Consider the following 26,702-nt stretch of genomic DNA (forward strand, 5'->3'; position numbering starts at 1 on the left):
TAGATCCACTATGGACTGGACTTTCACACTATTATGCTAGACCCACTCGACGTCTATTGCATCCGGTCTCCCCTACAGAGGGGGGGGGGGGGTCACCCACATCTGCGGTCGTCTTCAAGGTTTCTCATAGTCGTTCACATTGACATCCCAAAGGGTTGTGAGTTTTTCCTTTCCCTTATGTGGGCTCTGAACCGAGGATGTCTGTTGGATTAATTGTAAATAAGTTATCTCATTTTTATTCAAATATGATGGTTTGCTATTGCATTGTGTTAGACAAACTGAAGAGAAACTAAACTTGGCGTTGTTAGATTGAACTTAGGTTGACCTGCCAACCTCAAAGAGGAGTTTGCAGGTGAGACAAAGCAACACAGGAAGTTACTGTATCTTTTGTATTTGCATGTGTTATGTTCTCAACATAGGTGTTATGTTTACAACACAGTATGGCAACTGTAAAATGTTACATGTTATTTTGTTTCATTCCAGCTGTGCTACACTTCAGTTTTGCAATAAATGAAGGATAAAAAAAGCACAATAACTAAAAAGTCAATAATGATATTGCCACCTGTAATGTTTTTTAAATATTTCTAGAATTAGCCACTTCTGTCAAAAGGCAGAATAAAAGCACATTGAACTTTGCGGTTGCTCAGTCAGCATTAGAGATGTAATGATAGGAACATTTCACAGTTTTTGTAAGCAAAATTATTACAGTATTGTTGAAATGTCCTCAAAAAGTTCTTAAACACGATGGAAGTTTTAATTATAAAATATTGTCATACAAAATATACTTTCTTGTCAGAAAAAACTTATAATACTGTTCTGGCTTCCTAAGAGCCATGCTTTTTTATTTTTTTTTGGAGTGTTTCTAAATGTTGATCTTCCTTTGTCTTAATTTGTAAAGGTTTAAGAGTGATTTTTATGTGAGACGCAAATTGGGGTCGTATTCTTTTGAGTGTAGCTCAAGCATTCTGGTGTAAGAGAGCACAGCATGTAGGTTCAGTTCGCACAAATGATTAGCTTCGTTGCTTAGACAATGTGTTTTTATAAGTGTGATTATAGCTCGGTTGGTAGAGCGGCCGGGCCAGCAACTTGAGGGTTGCAGGTTTGATTCCCGCTTCTGCCATCCTAGTCACTGCCGTCGTGTCCTTGGGCAAGACACTTTACCCACCTGCTCCCAGTGCCACCCACACTGGTTTGTTTAAATGTAACTTAGATATTGGGTTTCACTATGTAAAGCGCTTTGAGTCACTAGAGAAAAGTGCTATATAAATATAATTCACTCCACAGCTGTAAATCCCCCTCCTCCCTTAGTACAGCTGTGTGTGTGTATGTAATGCAGGGCCTCCCGAATGAATTAAAAGGCTGGGAGAAAGGTTTCAGAGTGAGTTGGAGCCTGTAACTGACAAACTTTGTCCAGGTCACTCTCCTCCTACGAGAAAAGCAATCACTGGTTTGTCTTCTATTCTCTGTTTCTGTGTCTATATAAAGTCTCACGGTATTTGACCCTGAAAATGTCGTTGTGGCTTGTGCAGCCCTTTGAGACACTTGTGATTTAGGGCTGTATAAATAAACATTGATTGATTGATTGAACCCTGTCTTATGGGGTTCACTGTGACAATCACTACGCCAACTATTGGTGGGGAGGATCATAACACACATGTTTGGTCCACATTAAAGGCCTACTGAAACCCACTACTACCGACCACGCAGTCTGATAGTTTATATATCAATGATGAAATATTAACATTGCAACACATGCCAATACGGCCTTTTTAGTTTACTAAATTGCAATTTTAAATTTCGCGCGAAGTATCCTGTTTAAAACGTCGGTATGATGACACGTGCGCGTGACGTCTTTTGTTGTGGCGGACATTTTTTTCCAGCCCAATCCAAACTATAAGTAGTCTACTTTAATCGCATAATTACACAGTAGTCTGGACATCTTGGTTGCGGAATATTTTGCAATTTGTCCAATTAATAATGGACACGTCAAAAAAGAACGATGTAGGCGGGAAGCGGTGTATTGCAGCTGCCTTTAGCAACACAAACACAGCCGGTGTTTCCTTGTTTACATTCCCGAAGGTGAAGCTTTACTATGGAACAGAGCGGTCAAGCGAACATGGTTCCTGACCACATGTCTCCCGTCCAAAGGCAAAACCCAATAACTCAATTTTGGTCAAAACTGAGCTGATAATAATTTTGGAGTTCCTAGGTGATATGCTTTACATTAGTGTATGCGACATTGTAATTTGTTCCGTAAGTAAGCTGTTACGCGCATGGCAGGACCTAGCAACTACCACATAACCGCGTAGATACAACAGAAACACCTAGTATCTCAAGGGACCAATCGGAGCTTCTTTGTCAGTCGCCTTATTGTCTTTAATGAGACATTTGCACGAATGGGGGCCGACGGTCAACCTGATTATGTGATATTATGGCACGAGGGGATATTTGGAAGATTGGCCCAGGACGTTGCAAGCACCTTCATTAAATGTATTGTTCTTGATTCTTCCCCTTGCATACTCTTTTGGGCAGATAACTGTGGAGGTCAAAACAAAAACTGGACGCTGTACACGGCTCTTGCCTAATGTGCAAATGCAGAATGGGGCCCACCCGAGATTGTGATAAAATATCTGGAGAAAGGGCACACGTTCATGAAAGCAGATTCAATCCATGGCTCAATCGGCAAGAAAATGAAAGCTCAAGAAAACATCTATACGTTTGGTGACTTTGTAGATCTTTGTAAGACAGCATCAAGATAGATTGGTTCCCCTTTGTTTTACCAAAATCAGCTAGAAGTGAGTTACTAGGTTTCGGTGAGAAAATGGTGGTAATAAGTCGGCTCTTACCGTAGACATGAGCGGAGCTTGCGTCCTTCTGCAGCTGCGGACTCTCTTGCCTCTTCCCACTAGAGACACCCGAGGCCACACCCCTCCGACTTTCAGGTACAATATAATCTCACTAAAACACTAGTAACACAATAAGCAGATAAGGGGTTTTCCAGAATTATCCTAGTAAATGTGTCTAATAACATCTGGATCGCTCCCACTGCCCTCGCTTTTTTTTTCTTTTTCTAGTCCTTCACTCTCACTATCCTCATCCACGATTCTTTCATCCTCGCTCAAATTAATGGGGAAATCGTCGCTTTCTCGGTCCGAATCGCTCTCGCTGCTGGTGGCCATGATTGTAAACAATGTGAGGATGTGAGGAGCTCCACAACCCGTGACGTCACGCGCACATCGTCTGCTACTTCCGGTACAGGCAAGGTTTTTTTATTAGCGACCAAAAGTTGCGAACTTTATCGTAGATGTTCTCTACTAAATCCTTTCAGCAAAAATATGGCAATATAGCGAAATGATCAAGTATGACACATAGAATGGACCTGCTATCCCCGTTTAAATAAGAAAATCTCATTTCAGTAGGCCTTTAAAGCATAACACTTAGCCGAGAGACGGCTTTTAAAAACCCCAAAGAGACATAAGATAAGGTACTCGTGACCCGGGGTAGCGCTGTACTTGAGTCCTGTGTTGGACAAGGTGCCAGCTGGGATGGGCTCCAGCTCACCACAAGCCTTAACCAAACACGTGTTTGAAAAGAAATGAATGGATGGTTACACGAATGAATAGTCCACAATGATTTGAACTTTATTGTCTTTATTTTCCTCTTTTGTGGGAACTATTTTTTTTTCCGTAACTTACAAAAACAATTGTGAAGAAACAAAAGTTTAAACATCGACTTTAAATATCCTAAACGAAAAACAAACAAACGAACAAACAAAAAAAAAACCCCACCAACAATCTTTCTGCTGTCATAAATGTGACAAAGGTTTTATGTAAGAGTTGATAGATGACATGATTACAATGACAGGAATATTATCAAATGGTGACACACCCAACATATCAACATACCAGCAATAAAGCAGCAAACCCGTTGACAGTCGTGGTCAAAAGTTTGCATACACTTGTAAAGAACATAATGTCATGGCTGTCTTGAGTTTTTAATCATTTCTACAACTCTTATCTTTTCGTGATAGAGTGATTGGAGCACATACTTATTGGTCAAAAAAACATTCTTGAAGTTTGGGTCTTTTATGAATTTATTACGGGTCTACTGAAAATGTGAGCAAATCTGGGTCAAAAGTATACATACAGCAATGTTAATATTTGCTTACATGTCTCTTGGCAAGTTTCACTGCAATAAGGCGCTTTTTGTGCCTGGTTAAATTTTTGACCACTACTCTTGACAAAATTGGTGCAGTTCAGCTAAATGTGTTGGTTTTCTGACATGGACTTGTTTCTTCAGCATTGTCCACACGTTTAAGTCAGGACTTTGGGAGGGCAATTCTAAAACCTTCATTCTAGCCTGATTGAGCCATTCCTTTACCACTTTTGATGTGTGTTTGGGGTCATTGTCCTGTTTGAACACCCAAGACCCAACCTCCGGGCTAATAATTATTAGGTTGTCGTGAAGAATTTGGAGGTAATCCTCCTTTTTCATTGTCCCATTTTACTCTCTGTAAAGAACCAGTTCCATTGGCAGCAAAACAGGCTCAGAGCATAATACTACCACCATCATGCTTGACAGTAGGAATTGTGTTCCTGGGATTAAAGGCCTCACATTTTCTCCCCCAAACATATTGCTGGGTATTGTGGCCAAACAGATTAATTTTTGTTTCATCTGACCACAGACCTTTCCTCTATGTCCATGTGTTCAGCAGTAAACTTTAAACGAGCCTTAAGGTTGTCAGGCGTGCCCGTGACAGTTTGTTTGTGTTTTAGTTTTTCCTCTGTGTGTGTGTAGTATTTCCTGTCTTTAGTTCCTGTCAGCACTCTTATTTTGGTTCTGTCTCCTGTTTGTCTCCCTGAGAACTGTGTCCCCTCAGCTGCGGCTGATTGGCACCTGGCCACACCTGGTGTCAATCAGCCCGATTCCTATTTAGACCTGTTTTCTCCTCCAGTCGGTGCTGGATTATTGTCGCTTCTGTATTGTTGCTCCTGTCGTGTCGTGTTGTGTCTTTGCAGCGTAGCGGTAAGTTATATTTCAGTAGCTGTTTGTAGCTTACTGTTTTTTGTTTCCTGCTTCTAGTTTGTTTTCATACTACAAGTAACAACTTCTGTTTCCTGCTTGTTATCTTCTAGCTCCCATGCTAGCTCTTTTAGTTTGTTATCCGCCTCTTGCGCGCCTTTTGTTAGTATCCTTTTTTGTTTGTTCTTGTCCTAGTATTTTAATAAAATCATGTTTCTTTACTCAATGCGTGCCTCCTTCTCTGCATCTTGGGGTTTGTCACAAACTAACTCTGACAAAGGTGTCGCTTCTGGAGTAACGGCTTCCTTCTGTGATCATGTATGTTGCTGTATGTATACTTTTGATCCAGCAGATTTGCTCACATTTTCAGTAGACTCATAATACATTCAATAAGAACCAAACTTCATGAATGTTTTTTGTGACCAACAAGTATGTGCTCCAATCACTCTATCACAAATGAATAAGAGTTGTAGAAATGATTGAAAACTCAAGACATGACATTGTTCTTCACAAGTGTATTTAAACTTTTGACCACGACTGTACATAGTCAGTGTTATTATTAGTCAGCAATATTACATAACACGGGAATCATTTCACTAGTTCTCAAAAACAAAACCCTTCCAATTAGTATTTCATATGTATAATCAAGCTTTAATCGTTAAAATTATGTTTTAAAATCCTTTTTTATAGTATGAGTAAATACTGTTATGTCATAAATGCTAAAATCATAATTGTTATTAGTAAATAGTATCAATAATGTAGTTATATTGGTAAAAAAGTCATTGGTTAACAGTGTGAATAATCACACTATAATTTTTAAAGTTATAATTGTGAGTAAACAATGTCAATAACCATGCTATGTTAAAATTATAATTATTAGTAAATAGTGTCAATAAATGACAGTTGTTAAAATTATAACCATCATTAGCGAATGTCAATAATAATAACAATTATTACAAATGTAACTAGTAAATTGAGTCACTACAGACGTTATAGTTGTTAAAAATATCATTGTTGTCAGTACATTAGGTCAATAATCACATTGTAAATTATAAATAAGATAAAAATGATAAACAATATAAAATATAAAGTTATGAATTATTATTTATGTTGAAGTAATTACTGAGCATACAATGAATAATATTTCATTCTCAAAGTCCTGGTAGAGCAACAACGTTTGTATACTTTGAACACTTTACTTGTTGCTTTAGCGTGTTTGATGTCTACTTTTCCAAGTGTTTGTTTTGGTTATTAAACTTTTTTATGTTCATGACCAATTAATCAGAGTCATACTTCACCCCAGTAGAAACAATTAGGATAATACTGTACTTATCAATGAATCTGTATTTAATTATTACCATTCCTAAACGGTCAGGTGTTTATTTTGTGTAAATGTAAGATGAATATGTCACACCTATGGATCATGTTTTGTTTTGTCATGTTATGTTTTGATTTTGGACTGATGGATAGGAAGTAAAATCTTTAAATAGTAGCAGTGGTAGTTAGGAACAAGTGCGGGACTGAGGGCAGGGGTGTGACTAGGAGGGCAAGGTGAAAACTAATAGGTTGGCATGGAAACAAACAAAACCAGGAAGTGCAAAACATGACTGAATGTCCAAAATCAAAACATAACATGAGAAAACAAAACATGATCCATAGGTGTGACAGAATAAATTAACTGTTACCTTTTTCTTCTCCAAATACACTGTAAAGACTGTGGATGGAAGTCACATGTCATGTTTCTCATACAATCGACCAAATACAAAAGTAAAATGTGTTGACAAATGCATTTTCCCCTTTAAAAAAAAATAAAATGTTTTCTTTAGTATCCTTTGAAGAAAACTTCGCCAGCTGCCGAAAGCCACTCAAAAAGTGTCAACTCACCGAAGAAAAAAGTCCAAAACTCTGACGTCACAGAGCTGACAGTAAAAGAACGGCAGAAGTGAGGATTGAACAACTGCACGCTACTGCCTTGCTCTGCACCATCATGCCCGTTCCTGAAAAACACACCACAAAGAAGTAATCAATAAGATACACAATTACACAACGACTCATTCTGGTGTATCACCTCACTTTGACAACATCTCCACTTTTGTGAGTACTTTTGCTGTAGGATTTGTGTTAACAGTATGGAAAGGATGGAAGAATGCTTGGAAATCGATGACTCATCAACATCAACACATGCTTCGCTTCCCCCTGATTTGTTTTCTTCACTATTGTATTCAATACCGTATTTTCTGAACTATAGAGCGCTACAGTATAAAAGCCATCAATCCATCCATCCATTCAGCCTCCTCTTATCCAAGAGTCGAGTCGCGGGGGCAGCAGCCTTAGCAGGGAAGCCCCGACTTCCCCCTCCCCAGCCACTTCGTCCAGCTCCTCCCTGGGGATCCTGAGGCACATTCAGGCCAGTCGGGAGACATAATCTCCCCAACGTGTCCTGGGTCTTCCCCGTGGCCATGATCGCATTTTCACAAAAATCGGCTGGTACAGATCGGTGGCTGATCGTTTAACACAGGGGTGCCCATACTTTTTCAGCAGGTGAGCTAGTTTTCAAAAGACCAAGTCGAAGTGATCTACCTCATCTTCATACACACAGACACACACACCCATATATATATATATATATATATATATATATATATATATCCATCCATCCATTTTCTACCGCTTATTCCCTTTCGGGGTCGCGGGGGGCGCTGGCGCCTATCTCAGCTACAATCGGGCGGAAGGCGGGGTACACCCTGGACAAGTCGCCACCTCATCGCAGGGCCAACACAGATAGACAGACAACATTCACACTCTCATTCACACACTAGGGCCAATTTAGTGTTGCCAATCAACCTATCCCCAGGTGCATGTCTTTGGAAGTGGGAGGAAGCCGGAGTACCCGGAGGGAACCCACGCATTCACGGGGAGAACATGCAAACTCCACACAGAAAGATCCCGAGCCTGGATTTGAACCCAGGACTGCAGGACCTTCGTATTGTGAGGCAGACGCACTAACCCCTCTGCCACCGTGAAGCCCATATATATATATATATATATATATATATATATATATATATATATATATATATATATATATATATATATATATATATATATATATATATATATATATATATATGTTTTTATACACTGTAAAAGAAACCCATTGACGGCAAAAGCTGTAGCTGTTGTGTTTTAGTTTTATCCTGCCTTCTCCTTTTCTGCACCTGTGTTATCAGTGTTTCTAATTGTGGTGCACCTGCTCTCAATTACCCTGGCAGTATTTAGGCCCGTCACTGACAGCTTGGCCTCGCCGGTTATTGTATCCCGAACTCACCTCGTGCATGCACCTGCTTCACCAGTCCCGGTACGTTTTTTCTACTTTTATCCTGAATTTCCTAACCTCTTGTGTGTTTATTTTCTAGTCTCCCTGAGGTAAAAGGATTTCTTGTTTTGGACTCTTGCCTTGCTCAGTGAGTCCTGGCCCTTTTACCCGCCGACCTCTGAGGAATCTATTTTACTCTGATTAAATGGTGTGCGTTTCTGCCCCATCGCCCTTAGTTATCCCTTTTTGTCTAACTAAATTGTTTCATTTTTTTGTAATCCCGCCCTGTCTCCCGTCTCTGCATCCTGGGGTCACCCCCACTTGACCAAGATCTTAACAGTAGCTTCCTAGCTTTCGTGCGCTAGCTTTCTGAGACTCTTATTTTTTTAGCACAGGCAGGATGGAGCACCACTTTTATTGTGAAGACAGGAATTGTGCAGTCGGTCTTTAAGTTTTGTACTTGAGCTTTGTTCGCTGTAGGGTTTTGACAAGAGGTACGGCGCAGGAGTCTGTTGAAATAAAACGTGTTTCTCGCATTCCTGTCGGTTGTTTTTTTTTCTTAAATACTGAGTTCGCAATAACCAGCGTCATTCCACAAGATCCTCAGATAGTTAAGACTGATGAGCGCTAATTTTTAGGTCTATTTTTTTCATGCCCGGCTGGCGACCCTCTGACACACTCTCTGCCATCCGCCGGTAGCTCGCGATCAACTTAGTGGGCATTCCTGGTTTAGCAGATTTCTAAATAAAGGTGAAAGAGCGGTGTATTTATTATCTAACCAAATACATGCAGTCACAAAAGTATTTGGGAGTGAGACCACAAGCCCAGGAAATGTGTAACTACGCAGAAAACAAGACAAAAGTATTTGGGAGTGAGAGCGTAGATCCGCTACCACAAGCCCAGGAAGTGTGTAACTACACAGAAAACAAGACAAAAGTATTTGGGAGTGAGAGTGTAGATCCGCTACCACAAGCCTAGGAAGTGTGTAACTACGCGGAAAACAAGACAAAAGTATTTGGGAGTGAGAGCGTAGATCCGCTACCACAAGCCCAGGAAGTGTGTAACTACGCGGAAAACAAGACAAAAGTATTTGGGAGTGAGAGTGTAGATCCGCGACCACAAGCCTAGGAAGTGTGTAACTACGCGGAAAACAAGACAAAAGTATTTGGGAGTGAGACCACAAGCCCAGGAAATGTGTAACTACGCAGAAAACAAGACAAAAGTATTTGGGAGTGAGAGCGTAGATCCGCTACCACAAGCCCAGGAAGTGTGTAACTACGCAGAAAACAAGACAAAAGTATTTGGGAGTGAGAGTGTAGATCCGCGACCACAAGCCTAGGAAGTGTGTAACTACGCGGAAAACAAGACAAAAGTATTTGGGAGTGAGACCACAAGCCCAGGAAATGTGTAACTACGCAGAAAACAAGACAAAAGTATTTGGGAGTGAGAGCGTAGATCCGCTACCACAAGCCCAGGAAGTGTGTAACTACGCGGAAAAGTGTCTAACTACACGGAAAACAAGACACAAGTATTTGGGAGTGAGAGCGTAGATCCGCTACCACAAGCCCAGGAAGTGTGTAACTACGCAGAAAACAAGACAAAAGTATTTGGGAGTGAGAGTGTAGATCCGCTACCACAAGCCTAGGAAGTGTGCAACTACGCGGAAAACAAGACCAAAGTATTTGGGAGTGAGATTACAAGCCCAGGAAATGTGTAACTACGCAAAAAACAAGACAAAACTATTTGGGAGTGAGAGCGTAGATCCGCTACCACAAGCCCAGGAAGTGTGCAACTCTGCAGAAAACAAGACAAAAGCCTTTTTTGTAGGCTACAACCTAGCACTTTGGTTGTGACGACGGTGGTGACTCACCTGAGTCGCGAGAAACAATAATCTCATGCGCGGGCCCGTCGCCACCTTCACCCCAGGAGCGCACCTCCAGCACCACGTATTGGTCGTCTTTGGGCAGCGGCAGGTTGACTGATGTCTTCGTCTTGTCCACTACCTTCAGAACCGTCTGACTGTCATGCTTGTAGAGAATCTGCAATCATAAAAAACATTCACCTTTAAACTTGTTTTGTCCTCATAAATAATAATAGTCGATCTTGTATTTTCACTTTCGTGTCACAATATGTAATATGGTGGTGATGAAGTACAAAATGAAACGATCACTCGGATATGTGATAACGATGAAAATAATGCATTCTTTCAAAAACGCGTCCAACAAATGTCTAACATCAGCACATACTTCAGTTGACTTAAGCGAGGAGTGTAATCCAATCCAATCCACTTTATTTATATAGCACATTTAAACAACAATAACGTTTCCAAAGTGCTGCACAGCCATGTTAAAAACAATATTATGCTCCACCAATGACTGAATAAAACAAAAAATGAATAAAAATAAAACCAATAAAAACAATATAAAAACAAATATGATTAAAAACTATTTTAAAGGGTAAAATCAATTAAAACAGTAAAATAAAAATAAAAGTGTATAAAAAACACAGAGGACAACAGAGGACAGAGGACCACACAACTCACGTAGTGTTAAAAGCCAAAGAATAAAAGTGGGTCTTAAGACGAGACTTAAAACACTCCACTGTGGAAGCAGTTTGAACATGGAGCGGCAGAGTGTTCCAGAGCTTAGGGCCGACCACAGAGAAGGCCCTGTCTCCCCTGGTCTTAAGTCTGGTCTTGGGCACCACGAGCTGGAGCTGGCTTTCGGACCTCAGAGCGCGCGCAGGGATGTAAATTTGGATGAGGTCCGAGATATATTGAGGTGCCAGTCCATGTAAAGATTTAAAAACAAACAGCAATGTTTTAAAATCAATTCTAAAATGAACAGGGAGCCAGTGCAAACTCTGAAGAATTGGGGTTATAGTTGGTGTAATGCTTGTATTGCACACATCAACATTTACACAACGGTTGTGTTGGTGTTTGCACGTTCAGTCTAACTTACAGTACTTTACGTAACAACTGCAAGGAAACTAAAGAAAGGATCTTAAACAAAAGACTCTTTTTCCTGAGGAAGCGTAGGTCCTTTAATGTGTGCCGCAAGCTGTTGGGAGATCTTTTTTCAGTCTGTTGTGGCCAGTGCCCTGTACTTTGCAGTGCTTTGTTGGGGGAGCAGCACCAGCAAAAGGGACTTAAACCGGATTGGTAAACTGATCCGGAAAGCTGGCCAAACTATTGGCACGCAGTTGGAGGCGTTTGTGTCAGTGAGGGACAGGACGACACCGGACAAACTGCTGGCCATCGTGGACAATCCTGCCCAACCACTCCACCAGACAATTGAGGGACAGTGGAGCTCAGACTCCAACAGGCTCCTTTAGCTTTGTTACCACAGTGTTCCGTTCAAGAACTCCTTCATTCCAGCTGTATAATCCCTCGCCATACAGTAATATGCTGGACTCTAGAAAGAGGTTCTGTAACAGCTTCTACCCTCAGGCCGTAAGACTCTTGAATGCATCATAACAATTCCCTCAATTCCCCCCCAAAAATGGATTAACTCGCTGAAATAAAAAGACAATGTAACATGCATCCATAAACCTGGATGCATATGCAAAAGTGCAATATATCTATCCGTACCGTAATCTATTTATTTATATCTATTTATATGGGGCGGCATAGCTCGGTTGGTAGAGTGTCCGTGCCAGCAACTTGAGGGGTGCAGGTTCGATTCCCGCTTGTGCCATCCTAGTTACTGCCGTTGTGTTCTTGGGCAAGACACTTTACCCACCTGCTCCCAGTGCCAACCACACTGGTTTAAATGTAACTTAGATATTGGGTGTCACTATGTAAAGTGCTTTGAGTCACTTGAGAAAAGCGCTATATGAATATAATTCACTTCACTTCACATATCTGCACCTTATTGCTTTTTAAAAATTCTGCACTACCCTGAGCTAATACAGCACAATTTTGTTCTTATCTGTACTGTAAAGTTCAAATTTAAATGACAATAAAAAGGAAGTCGAAGTCAAAGTCTAGTAGATGATATCTGTCTATTACCTGACCGCTTCTTTGTTTATAATGTCTATTTTCTGCTGGATCTACTCTCTATTTTATGCTGCAGCTGTTACATATACTGTAATATTGTACATGGTGATTGGGATTTGTTACATATTGTACATACAAACCCCGTTTCCATAAGAGTTGGGAAATTGTGTTAGATGTAAATATAAACGGAATACTATGATTGGCAAATCATTTTCAACCCATATTCAGTTGAATATGCTACAAAGACAACATATTTGATGTTCAAACTGATAAGCTTTTTTGTTGTTGCAAATAATCATTAACTTTAGAAGTTGATGCCAGCAACATGAGACAAAAAAGTTGGGAAAGGTGGCAATAAATACTGATAAAGTTGAGAAATGCTCATCAAACACTTATTTGGAACATCCCACAGGTGTGCAGGCTAATTGGGAACAGGTGGGTGCCATGATTGGGTTTAAAAGCAGCTTCCATGAAATGCTAAGTAAAATGGGTCGAACAGTTTTAGAACAACATTTTCTCAACGAGCTATTGCAAGGAATTTTGGGGATTTTACCATCTGCGGTCCGTAAAATCATCAAACGGTTCAGATAATCTGGAGAAATCACTGCACGTAAGCGATGATATTACGGACTTTTGATCCAACAGGCGGTACTGCATCAAAAACCGACATCAGTGTGTAAAGGATATCACCACATGGGCACAGGAACACTTCATAAAACCACTGTCAGTAACTACAGTTGGTCGCTACATCTGTAAGTGCAAGTTAAAACTCTACCATGCAAAGCAAAACCCATTTATCAACAACACCAAGGAACGCCGCTGGCTTGGCTGGGCCCGAGCTCTTCTAAGATGGACTGATGCAAAGTGGAAAAGTGTTCTGTGGTCTGCCGAGTCCACATTTGAAATTATATTTGGAAACTGAGGACGTGGTGTCCTCCGGAACAAAGAGGAAAATAACTAACCGGATTGTTATAGGCGCAAAGTTCAAAATCCAGCATCTGTGATGGAATGGGGGTGTATTAGTGCCCAAGGCATGGGTAACTTACACATCTGTGAAGGCACCATAAACTGAATGGTCCATACAGGTTTTGGAGCAACATAAGTTGTCATCCAAGCAACGTTATCAGGGACGCCCCTGCTTATTTCAGCAAGACAATGCCAAGCCACGTGTTACAACAGCGTGGCTTCGTAGTAAAAGAGTGCGGGTACTTTCCTGGCCCACCTGCAGTCCAGACCTGTCCCCCATCGAAAATGTGTGGCGCGTTATGAAGCGTAAAATACGACAGACTGTATTTATATTATCCACATGTGAATAATGCTGTACAATAGACTGTATTTATATCAGTCACATGTGAATAATGCTGTATAATAGAATGTATTTATATCATTCACATGAATGATTTTTCTTGTGTTGTGTTTGCTCGTTTTAACTGCCTATTTTACAGCATTTTGGCTGCCTCTGTGGTAAATTTTAAATGTGCTTTATTAATAAAGTTGATTTGATTTGATTGTTTTATTAGGCTCGTAGTTTGTAATTCTTGTTTAGCACTTAGCAATACTGCAACAAGATGTCTAGTGTTTCACAAAAGCTGGATCTTTTTAGCACACAGCATTATAAAACTAATAGCTCGACCTCCTTATTTTGAGGCTCAAAAATATCATACTTTGTCCCAAATTAGTCGTACCTGTCTTTCATTAAGTCTGTCATGCTCAGTACGTGTCGTTGTTAAAGAAAAAAGCGAACATTGTGATGCGCCTGTGGAATTAATATGCCGACATACAGTATGATGAAAAATGGGGAAAATACGTAAATATTACATCCATCCATCCATTTCCTACAGCTTATTCCCTTTTGGGGTCACGGGGGGCGCTGGCGCCTATCTCAGCTACAATCGGGCGGAAGGCAGGGTACACCCTGGAAATGTGCATGCTACTACATTACATATATAGTTCCTTTGTGTATATAAAATTTTGATGGAGGCTTTTAGATGTTTTTTTAGAGCGCTTTAAAGGCGGAATAGAGCAACATTGGCTTCATTGTTAGCTGACTTTTGCTAGTGTTTATTTAATAGTTAGAAGGCATAGAAGCCAAAAACATACCAGTAAGTGTTCTTGTCTTACATAAGGATTGTGAATAACTGGCAACATTCCAAAAATGTGCAGCTCCCCTTTAAAGTTATGTATTGTGATCAACTGTGAATGAACAACATTGGATTTGTGGATATTGATTATTAATGGATCTTTATTCATAAAACAATAATTCACCTGAACAAAAATATTTGGCCTGGGTAGAAGTCATTCCAGAAATGAACTTTTGATTTAAAAAAATGTTTCATATATTCTAATAATTATTCCACGCACACTCGTATTGTTGTTTATACTTATATTATTATATTAACTTTGTTTTTTTATATATGTTATTTGTGTGTTGTTTAGTATGTTGAATGTATTGTACAGCACACAGACTGTGTCTTGCTTTAGGTCACCTCAGCAGTCAAAAAGCAGATTAGCAACTCTTCGACAAGACAAACACTTATTGTATTCATTTGAACTTTGCTTTCTGAATTTTTTTTTCATTGCTTACTAAAATGAAATCTAAATGAGGGTGGTTAACAATTATTATTAATCATTAGCTAATTATATAATGATTATATTCCCCAGCAAAGACGTGTCATTATGATGAAACTGGAGTAATTAATTCTTGTTAAGCGTGCATTTAAAAGTACTTCCAAAACTTATATGTTTGTAATGTCATATCAAACGAAACGGAATCAAGAATCATTAAGACCGGACTCCAGGTAAAGAATCGGAATCGGAACCAGTATTGCTTGAATCCAAACCATGCAGAACTCCAGTGTTGCTCGGATTATTTGTTTATTTTTCTCTGTCTTACTAAGAAGATTGAAGCTTGTACGTGTTGATCTAATCACATGTGTGTGTGGAACTAAAGCAGCCCTTTTTAAATAGTGGGGTGGGGTGCTTTTTGCCTTACCAGAATATAATGTTACAATACCATACCAAACCAACTTTATTTACAAAGCCCTTTAAAAACAAACACAGTTGAAGAACAAAGGGCTGTACACCACAAAGAAAGAAAGGCAAAGGACAGACTAAAAAAAACCAAAAACATTTAAAACAGAAAAAAAACCCACATTGAAATAGCAAATACAAATTACCCTAAGAACAATTTGTTAGATAAAAAACAGTCAAAAAGTTAAAAACACTTAAAAAAGTTAAAAGTTAAAAACAGTTTAAAGTCTCATGCTGTGTTAAAAGCCAGTGAATAAAAATGGGTTTTAAGAAAGGTCTTAAAAATAGCCAAAGAAGGGGTCTGTCTCACATGCTGAAGTTCCTCAGCATCTTTCTGCACTTCCTGTCTAAAGCCAACACTTTTGAACATTTCGTCCGCTATGGCGTCCAAAACTGGATGTAAGAAATTAGGGCTGGGCGATATTGGCTTTTGGTAATATCTCTGTATTTTTTTTACCATATCGCGATATACGATATATATCTCGATATTTTGCCTTAGCCTTGAATGAACACCTGATGCAAATAATCACAGCAGTATGATGATTCTTTGTGTCTACATTAAAACATTGTTGTTCATACTGCATTAATATATGCTACTTTTAAAATTTCATGCAGAGAGGGAAATCACAACTAAGTCAGTTGACCAAAACTGTATTTATTAAATAGTCTTTATTCTCTCGCGGGTCACTTTTTAAAGGAAAAAACAAATTAGTAGTGCTGCTACCTTTTGTAGCAATGCTTCTGTTGCATACTTTGCATATTGCTGTTGTCTGCTGAATATCTTCCCGCTTGAAGCCAAACCACCGCCAGATGATGGACCCACTGCTGGTTTTTTTTGGCATTAATTGTTCTTCCTCCATTTGCGTTCAGTTTCGCACCTTCTCTCTCTTGTAATGTCACTCGCAACGCTCCGCTTGGCCTGCCTCAGCTAAAGTTAGCCATGCTGCTACCTCTCTGCTCGGCGAGAGCATATGACGCTTGACAGTATGTGACGCATGTAAGAAGGTGGGCTTGTTTTACGTCTCTGTGAGAAGGAGAGACGAGAAGGAGTGAGAAATGCATGCAGTGTAATGCCCGCAGCTAAAAGCAACTGCGTGAGAATGTATCCTCGAATATTATGATACTCATTTTCTATATCGCACAGAGGCAAAGCCGCGAGTCATTGTTTATATCGATATATCGCCCACCCCTATAAGAAATACAAACATATTGTCTTACACGCGGGTCAGTAATGTTAATTGTACGGTTGTACGGTTACATCACACCGGAAACGCCCCAGCCAGACCAGCGCAACGAAAGACGCCATTTTCAAAGACACCTGGGTTGTTGACTCCAGGTTTATGGATAAAACACACACCTGTGGACGACTATAAACAGGTTTATGGACAAAACACTCACCTGTGGATGACTATAAACAGGTTTATGGACAAAACACACACCTGTGGACGACTATTAACAGGTTTATGAACAAAACACTCACCTGTGGACGACTATAAACAGGCTTATGGACAAAACACTCACCCGTGGACGACTCTAAACAGGTTTATGAACAAAACACTCACCTGTGGACGACTATAAACAGGCTTATGGACAAAACACTCACCTGTGGGCGACTATAAACAGGCTTATGAACAAAACACTCACCTGTGGATGACTATAAACAGGCTTGTGGACAAAACCCTCACCTGTGGACGACTATAAACAAGCTTATGGACAAAACACTCACCTGTGGACGACTATAGACAGGCTTATGGACAAAACACTCACCTGTGGACGACTATAAACAGGCTTATGGACAAAACACTCACCTGTGGACGACTATAAACAAGCTTATGGACAAAACACTCACCTGTGGACGACTATAAACAGGCTTATGGACAAAACACTCACCTGTGGACGACTATAAACAAGCTTATGGACAAAACACTCACCTGTGGACGACTATAGACAGGCTTATGGACAAAACACTCACGTGTGGACGACTATAAACAGGCTTAGGGAAAAAACATGCATCCGTGGATGACAATAAACAGGTTTATGGACGAAACACACACCTGTGGACGACTATTAACAGGTTTATCAACAAAACACTCACCTGTGGACGACTATAAACAGGCTTATGGACAAAACACACACCCGTGGACGACTCTAAACAGGCTTATGGACAAAACACTCACCTGTGGACAACTATAAACAGGCTTATGGACAAAACACTCACCTGTGGACGACTATAAACAGGCTTATGGACAAAACCCTCACCTGTGGACGACTATAAACATGCTTATGAACAAAACACTCACCTGTGGACAACTATAAACAGGCTTAGGCAAAAAACATGCATCCGTGGATGACAACAAACAGGTTTATGGACAAAACACACACCCGTGGACGACTATAAACAGGCTTATGGACAAAACACTCACCTGTGGACGACTATAAACAGGCTTATGGACAAAACACTCACCTGTGGACGACTATAAACAGGCTTATGGACAAAACACTCACCTGTGGACGACTATAAACAGGCTTATGAACAAAAACACTCAACTGTGGACGACTATAAACAGACTTATGGACAAAACACGCACCTGTGGACGACTATAAACAAGCTTATGGACAAATCACACCTGTGGACGACTATAAACAGGCTTAGGAACAAAAACACTCAACTGTGGACGACTATAAACAGACTTATGGACAAAACACGCACCTGTGGACGACTATAAACAGGCATATGGACAAAACACACACCCGTGGACGACTATAAACAGGCTTATGGACAAAACACTCACCTGTGGACGACTATAAACAGGCTTGTGAACAAAACACTCACCTGTGGACGACTATAAACAGGCTTATGGACAAAACACACCTGTGGACTACTATAAACAGGCTTATGGAACCAGAATAGTATGTCACACTTGGCTTCACTATAACCACGGTGGAAAACAGGGTGGAAGACGAGGAAACCCTGTTATGTTGTTTCATTTAATTTAATTTAAAAGAAAGTATTTGAGAAGCACTGAACTAGAGGTAGAAGAGTTGTAGAAGTGTTCGTGTTGTTGAAGTTTTGGACATAGCGAGAGTAAAAAACTTAATGTTAGCTATGACGACAGTGGTAAAAAAGTGGAGGATAACAATAATCAGTCAAATCTGTGGTGTTGATTTTTTTAAAGACAGAAATAAACACATTCTGATGACATGTTGAACTGTATACTGAGTGGTCACTAGGTGTCAGTAATGTTACAAGGATGTAGATCTGGCCGTTCCACTGGGATTCCTCCAGAAGTTAAAATAAACTCAGAAAAGAAGAAGAAGCATTTAAGTCACATCTTTGTTTACTCTAGCCTTTAAATAGACCAGTTGATATGCCATCTCTTTTCTGCTCTGCCCTCCAGACCACAGATGTTGTGCTAGCTGTTCAAATTAAGTACTCCCGGCTTATTAGTGATTCCCAGAGCCCCAAAAATGTTGGCGGCTCTCGGCTGCTTTCTATTCGGGCTCCATTACTCTGGAATTCCCTTCTGGTAACAGTTAGAGATGCTACCTCAGTAGAATCATTTAAGTCCCATCTTAAAACTCATTTGTATACTCTAGCCTTTAAATAGACCCCCCGTTTTAGACTAGTTGATCTGCCGTCTCTTTTCTGCTCTGGCCCCTCCTTCTGCGTGGAGAGTTTATCAGGTGACCACAGATAAAGCGCTGGCTGTTTAAATTCGAAACCCTGGGTGGACCACTCATCTGTGCATCAGTTGGGTATGTCTCTGTGCTGCTGACTTGTTTCCACTCAAGATGATCCCCTGCTAGCCCTACTATGGACTGAACCCTCACACTATTAACTAGATCTACTCGACGTCCATTGCACCGGTCGCCCAGAGGGCGTCCTCCAAATCTGCGGTCCCCTTCAAGGTTTCTCAGTGTATCCCATTGGGTTAAGTTTTTTCTTGCCCAGATGTGGGATCTGAGTTGGGTTGTCGCTGTGCCTTGTGCAGCCCTTCGAGACACTTGTGATTAAGGGCGATATAAATAAACTTTGATTGATTGAAACATTTGAAAAGTAATACAGTTTTTCATTAAAGTGATTAAAACAGCGACTTTTTCCACCACAAAAAGGCCAAACCACGCTGATAAACAAAATGGAAAACGCAGATATCGGATAGTTAAGAAAGATTCTAAGCTCTGATGTAGCACTGAGAAGACATCACACTTGACTAAAGGAAGTAAAAGTTGCGCTAAAGGATCATTGCTTTTGCCAGAGGAGAGCTACAGCTTCATGCCAAAAAGACTCCTGTCCCCCCATCAGAGTCCTCCGAATCGAAACGACAACATTTTGGACTATTTGAAGACAGCCCAAACGTGCACTGTGCAACACCTAGCAGTAGCTGCACATTTTCTTCAAGTTAGGGAACCTTGGAGGATTGTGTTTCCAGTTTCTTGCGTCGATTCCGGTTCCCAACAATTCTCTATTGCGATATTTTTAAGAGGCAGGGTCAAAAATGTACAATTCATTTCTTACAGGGCTATTTTTAAACAGTATATATCAATCAATCAATCACATTTTATTTATATACCGGTAGCCCTTAATCACAAATGCCTCAAAGGGCTTTACAAACCACGACATCCTCGGCTCAGAACCCACATCTGGGCAAGAATAAACTCAACCCAATGGGATACAGAGAGAAACCTTGGAATGAACCACGGATGTGACAGAAATTGATAATTATAGACTTAAGGGAGCATTAAGGGAGCTACAGTTAGCTGCTTTGCTACCCCTGTGCCAGTTAATTCTTCAGGTCTGTGGACTGGGTTTTGAAAATAGGAATCGAAGTAAAAAAGACTTTTGACGCTTCAGGGGGAATCGCTACGTCCAGCTCTGGGTTACTTGGAAAGACTCTGGACGACTGCTACGCGCTTGACCCACCCGGACCTTGCTGTCTCGAGGGCCATAGACTAAGTGCTGAGACTGAGACATAACTGAACTCACTGAACCCAACTAAAAACCAAAACCACAAAACCGGGATAAGATCCACACTGTGGATTTTGTGAACACTTCAACCCAGAAACACTCACCTTGTATCCCAGAATAGCAGACTCATTGTGCAGGGACTTCACATGGTCCCAGCGCACAATTACCCAAGAAGCATCAGTCCTCCAGGACACATTTCCAGGAGGACGATTAGGAGCTGGAAAACAAAAAAGTATATACGTCACATATTTAACTTCATTTAACAATCCAATTAAGATATACAGTGCTGTTAGCTAATTATTATGTCAACATTATGACAATTAGGGACGGCGTGGCACAGTGGGAGAGTGGCCGTGCGCAACCCGAGGGTCCTTGGTTCAATCCCCTCCAAGTACCAACCTCGTCACGTCCGTTGTGTCCTGAGCAAGACACTTCACCCTTGCTCCTGATGGGTGCTGGTTAGCGCCTTGCATGGCAGCTCCCTCCATCAGTGTGTGAATGTGTGTGTGAATGGGTAAATGTGGAAGTAGTGTCAAAGCGCTTTGAGTACTTTGAAGGTAGAAAAGCGCTATACAAGTACAACCCATTTAATTAAGCGTCAATAAAAAATAGACAGTCTCTTTACTGTTAAGACTAGGGGTGTTTTGATCCAATATTGATATAAGATATCATCAATAAATCCAAAAATGATCTATATAACCTTTGTTATACTCCGGAAAGATGCAAAATAAAGTGCTTTAAACCAATTTAAAAGTAAAACACTCACACAAGCACGCACACACACACACTCACACACACACACACACACACACACCCACACACGCACACTCTCTTGTATTTGTTACCTTCTTGAGACGTCCAAACCTTAAGGACCACCCTTTTGTAGATATATAAAGATTTGTATTTGCAACATTAATAATACATATATATATATATATATATATATATGTCTTGATTGGATTATCCAGAGAATAGTGCTCGATACATATATATATATATATATATATATATATATATATATATATATATATATATATATATATATATATATATATACACATATATAAAAGCTGGTTGTGAAAAATAAGTTGGAATTTCACAAGAAAAAAGTCATAATTTAACAAGAAAAACTTTGAATTTTGGCAGTATTATGATAAAAGTCATCATTTTACTCAACGCAAGTCAAAATTTTACAAGCAAAACTGAACAATATTATGATAAAAGTTGGAATTTTACTCAACAGTCGCAATTTTACAATATTTGGACAATTTTATGAAAATAAGTCATATTTTTGATTCAATTAATAGTTCAAACAAATTTACATTATTGCAATCAGTTAATAAAACATTGTCCTTTACAATTATAAAAGCTTTTTTCAAAAATATACTACTCTGCTTGCATGTCAGCAGACTGGGGTTGATCCTGCTGAAATCCTATGTATTGAATGAATAGAGAATCCTTTTGAATCCGGAAAAAAATCTATTTTGAATCGAGACCCCAAGAATCGATATTGAATCGAATTGTGGGACACCCAAAGATTCACAGCCCTAGTTTGTACATTCAACTAAGGAGAACAACAACAATACTAACAAAGGTCATGTCCTGACAACACTGTTAGTAAAACAATAAAATTCTGGCGATAAGCTTACAGTTTTGTACTGTAAAATCGGACTTTTTTTCCCAGGGTAGGTAGCTGCGTGTGTATGTGAGTATGGTAGACTTACAGTTTTTTACTGTAAAATCTGACTTTTTTTTCCACTCTAAGTCGCTGTGTGCGTGTATGAGTATGGTAGACATACGTGGTTTCCTGGTGGTCACAGTGAAGCGTGGCGATGGCGGTCCCGTGCCTGCACTGTTGTACGCCATAACTGCAACATGGTATCGAGTGCTAGGACGAAGTCCAGATACCCTGGCTGTTGTCTCGAGACCTGCTGTCCGCACTCGGTCTGCCGCTGCCTCCCGTTCATGCTGGCGCCAGTATCGGATCTAAAGGAACGCCAAATGCACACACGATAAGTCTACAAAAAAAATCCCCCACATCCATCTTTACTCATCTTCAAAAACAACTCTGTTAACGTTAATTCTCTGCTGTATGAAATTCTTCTAGTTTTTCCCATTACCTCGTATCCTCTGATGATGCTGTTGGTGTTGGGCTGCAGGACCGGCTCCCATGACACCTGGATATCGAAAGCTGTCAGTGCCGTGACGTTGATGCTCAAAGGGCCAACTGTTGGTTCTGTTCAAAGAGAAAAAATCATTTTTTATATTCAAAGAACTTAAGAGAGTACATAAAAACACTAAAGGGGGCTCATTTTCCAATGTGTAAACATTGCATCTGTCCCCCTGTGGTTTGTAGCACATAATGGCGTAACATTTACACGTGTATTAACATTGTATGTTGTCAACTATCCATCCAGCCGTCCATTTTCTAGTGCTTTTCCCTTTCGGGGTCGCTGGAGCCTATCTCAGCTGCATTTGGGCGGAAGGCGGCGTACACCCTGGACAAGTCGCCACGGCTTTTCTCTCTGGCACTCATCGAGGGTGGACGCTCCCTTTCCTCTCCCTTATCTCTCCTGCTTGCTTCTTTGTTTTGTCTTGTCTTAACTTTCTTTTTGCCTCTTTTTTTTTTCTCCTCTGTCCCCCCCTCCCTTGTGGAGGGGGTCCAGTTCGATGGCCATGGATGAAGTACTAGCTGTTTAGAGTCGGGACCCAGTTTGGACCGCTCGTCTGTGTATCGGTTGGGGACATCTCTACGATGCTGATCCGACTCCGCTTGGGATGGTTTCCTGTGGACGGAACGCTCGCTGCTGTCTTGGATCCGCTTTGAACTGAACTCTCGCGGCTGTGTTGGAGCCACTATGGATTGAACTTTCACAGTATCATGTTAGACCCGCTCGACATCCATTGCTTTCGGTCCCCTGGGGGGGGGGGGGCGGTACGCCCACATATGAGGTCCTCTCCAAGATTTTCATATTCATCAGAGTTACATGCGTCCCACTGGGTGTGAGTTCTCCTTGCCCACTGGGTGCGAGTTTTCTTTGCCTTTATGTGGGTTCTTCCGAGGATGTCGTAGTCGTAGTGGTTTGTACAGTCCTTTGAGACATTTGTGATTTAGGGCTATATAAATAAACATTGATTGATTGATTGATTTATTTTTGCACTGCTCTCAAAATCTAAACATTGGAACTATTTAACTGGCCTCAACAAAATTGACAAGATCTTGGGTTGGGGGGAACCTGCTGTCGTGACGAAGCGGTTGTTGCTGGACACACAACGGACTCTTGGGAGAAGGAGGAGTTGCGCGTGCCTGGCGACCCTATTCTGTCGAGGACGTGACGATATCCACCTATTCGGAATTATGACAACAGGACATCTGCTGATTGGAGTAAGCGTTGCTCTGGTTTGTCGACAAATTGGAAGTTGCTGGCAGTCTTCAAAGTACCCCAAAGCTGCCACAAATGGTTGGAGGATGCGGGAAGAACTGTGGATCACATCGGACTGTCTACCCCGCAGTTTTTGAGGACCAGTCATAGACAATTTAGAGTGAAAAGCACATTTTATTTTCACTCGCATACAAATCATACTAATTTGGACTGTTTCCCTGGCTTTAAGACTCTCCCGAGGGTCACTGCAGCGAAGACACAACAAACTCCCTTCTTGTCTCTCATGCATACACACCTGTTGTTGTTGACTTTGGACCAGCGACTGCATGATACATCAAGGCCGCAGAAAAGAGACACACTGCGGGCTTACACACACACACACACGCACACACACACACACACACACACACACACACATCCCCAAAAAATATACGCCACACATACAATACCCCCACCTCCCAACCCAACGCCCTCGACGCAAATCCCATAGGGGTGATGAATGGATGGTCAGCGCCTGAAGAGCTGCGGCTTACCACCATGACTTTGAAATACCTTCCCTCTGTTGCTAGATATCTTGAGATCTATGTTGTAATATATATATGTGCTTTGCTATGGATGTTTTTTCCCACTCCAGACTGGGCGCCCTTAGGAGCCCAGTCTAGATTGTATTTTCTTACTCATCCTTCCCCAGCGTTGACCTTTTTCCAATCTTTTACGGGCCGCCTTTTGGCCACCCATCAGCGTTCTTGTTCTGTAACCCTGAACACTGTTTGTTTGTCTACTCTTGAACAGATTTGTGCTGAAAACAAAGTTTTGTTGTACTTGTGCAATGGCAATAAAAACCTATCCTATCCTCTCCTATCCTCGTCACAGGACCAACACAGATAGACAGACAACATTCACACTCACATTCACACAGTAGTGCCAATTTTGTGTTGCCAATCAACCTATCTCAAGGTGCGTAATGACAGCAATTTGGGTAGCTAACATTGTCTATTACTGAGTGTATATTCTATCAACACAACAACAGAACTGCAAATTGTTAGTAGGTTCCCTAGGACTGCTTTTGTGTAGGTGCATGTGCAAAAAGTCAGCGTTCAAAAACAAGAACAAAAAATACAAAAATGAGGGGTATTTTATTGGAACTAAGCAAAATAATCTGCCAATAGAACAAGAAAATGTGGCTTGTCAAGACTCTCCTAAAAAACAGTAAAATTAGCTAACCTCAATGAACCCAAAAATACCATAAAATAAGTATACTCTCATTAATAACAAGTGCACTTTTATTGGTAGAAAAAAAATATGAGCGCGGCGGCATAGCTCGGTTGGTAGAGTGGCCGTGCCAGCAACTTGAGGGTTGCAGGTTCGATTCCCGCTTCCGCCATCATAGCCACTGCCGTTGTGTCCTTGGGCAAGACACTTTACCCACCTGCTCCCAGTGCCACCCACACTGGTTTAAATGTGACTTAGATATTGGGTTTCACTATGTAAAGCGCTTTGAGTCACTAGAGAAAAGCGCTATATAAATATAATTCAGAAATATAATTCAGAGACCTTTTTGCACAATATGTTGAAAAAGATTCTTAAACTAAGTACTGTATTTTTCGGACTATAAGTCGCAGTTTTTTTTCATAGTTTGGCCGGGGGTACGACTTATACTCCGGAGCGATTTATGTGTGGAATTATTAACACATTACCGTAAAATATCAAATAATATTATTTATCTCTTTTGCGGAAGAGACGATGAAAATGTCAGCAATCGTCACACACACGTCAGCAATCGTCACACACACATCAGCAATCGTCACACACACGTCAACCAATAAGAATTCGGCAGGGGAGGGTCATGGCAGAAGTGCATTGTGGGTCATGGAATGCTAACTGCTATATGCTATATGCTACTGCCGTAGCTATTAAAATGGATCATGTCATTGTTGACGGTAACTTATAAAAACTGAGAAGGGCTGAACAAAAATGGCACCGAAACTGAAATCATGTACTGCAGATTACACAATATCAAATAATATTATTTATCTCATTCGCTGAAGAGACGAAGAAAATGTCAGCAATCGTCACACACACGTCAGCAATTGTCACACACACACGTCAGTAGTCGCCACACACACGTCAGCCAATAAGAATTAAGCGGGGGAGGGTCATGGCAGAAGTGCATCGTGGGTCATGGAATGCTAACTGCTATATGCCACTGCAGTAGCTATTAAAATGGATAATGTCATCGTTGGCGGTAACTCTTAAAAACTGAGAAGGGCTGAAAAAAAATGGCACCGAAAGGAAAATCATGTGCTGCAGATTACAAGCTGGACGTAGTGAAATATGCAGCAGAAAACGACAAGAGGAAGCGGCGCATACCTTTGGAGTTGGCAGAGTTGTTTAGAAACGACATCGAGGAAGAAGATTTCATCGGATTTATCGATTAGGAGTGACAGATTGTTTGGTAAATGTATAGCATTGTGAAAAGGCGGAGCTGACGATCCGACGGAGAGGTGGGGCACGCTGGAGCCTGGCCCAAGATGGCGGCGAGGAGGCGGGGATGGCGAGCGAGCGGCGAGGCGGGGCGTGCTGGGAAGCGATGCCACAAACGAGATCAGGTGTGTGGATCGTGCACCTGTACACGATTAACGCATCTCCTCTCGCTGTATAAAAGGGGAGGAGGAAGGAGAGAACGGGGCTGGTGATGGTGCGGAGTGAGAGAAACACAAGCAACGAAGGAACGAGAGGGAGAGATGACAATACAAGCAGCAGCGCGTGCAACCCGGAAGAGAGCGAGAGCGAGAGGCAAACGCAGACAACGGGGGAAGGCTGATAAGCAACACGCAAAAGACTTTGCTTATTGTAAAATAAAGAAGTCTACACCTGCTCAAAGGCATGTCTTTCCTTGGTGGTCCCTGGAACCCGCAAGACGGTGGCTTGAGTCTATCACAAGCATGTTCTATATTTTATAGTTATTTGAATTACTCTTACCATATG

The 26,702-nt window shown here is 41.0% G+C and overlaps 1 protein-coding gene across 1 annotated transcript in view; it reads right to left on the reverse strand.

Annotated features, from left to right (window-relative positions):
- Positions 1-3,642: 3,642 nt before the first annotated feature.
- Positions 3,643-26,702, reverse strand: part of cntn2 (contactin 2) — a 96,221-nt gene continuing 73,161 nt past the window's right edge. Inside the window, exons 19-23 of the mRNA XM_061887901.1 lie at positions 22,452-22,567; positions 22,131-22,317; positions 20,436-20,548; positions 10,209-10,377; positions 3,643-7,019 (exon numbers count right to left, since the gene is read on the reverse strand). Coding sequence (XP_061743885.1) covers positions 6,934-7,019; positions 10,209-10,377; positions 20,436-20,548; positions 22,131-22,317; positions 22,452-22,567 — 671 coding nt within the window. The 3' untranslated portion in view covers positions 3,643-6,933. The remainder of the gene's footprint in view (positions 7,020-10,208; positions 10,378-20,435; positions 20,549-22,130; positions 22,318-22,451; positions 22,568-26,702) is intronic.

This window comes from Nerophis ophidion, linkage group LG02 (assembly GCF_033978795.1).
Source record: "Nerophis ophidion isolate RoL-2023_Sa linkage group LG02, RoL_Noph_v1.0, whole genome shotgun sequence".
NCBI lineage: Eukaryota > Metazoa > Chordata > Actinopteri > Syngnathiformes > Syngnathidae > Nerophis > Nerophis ophidion.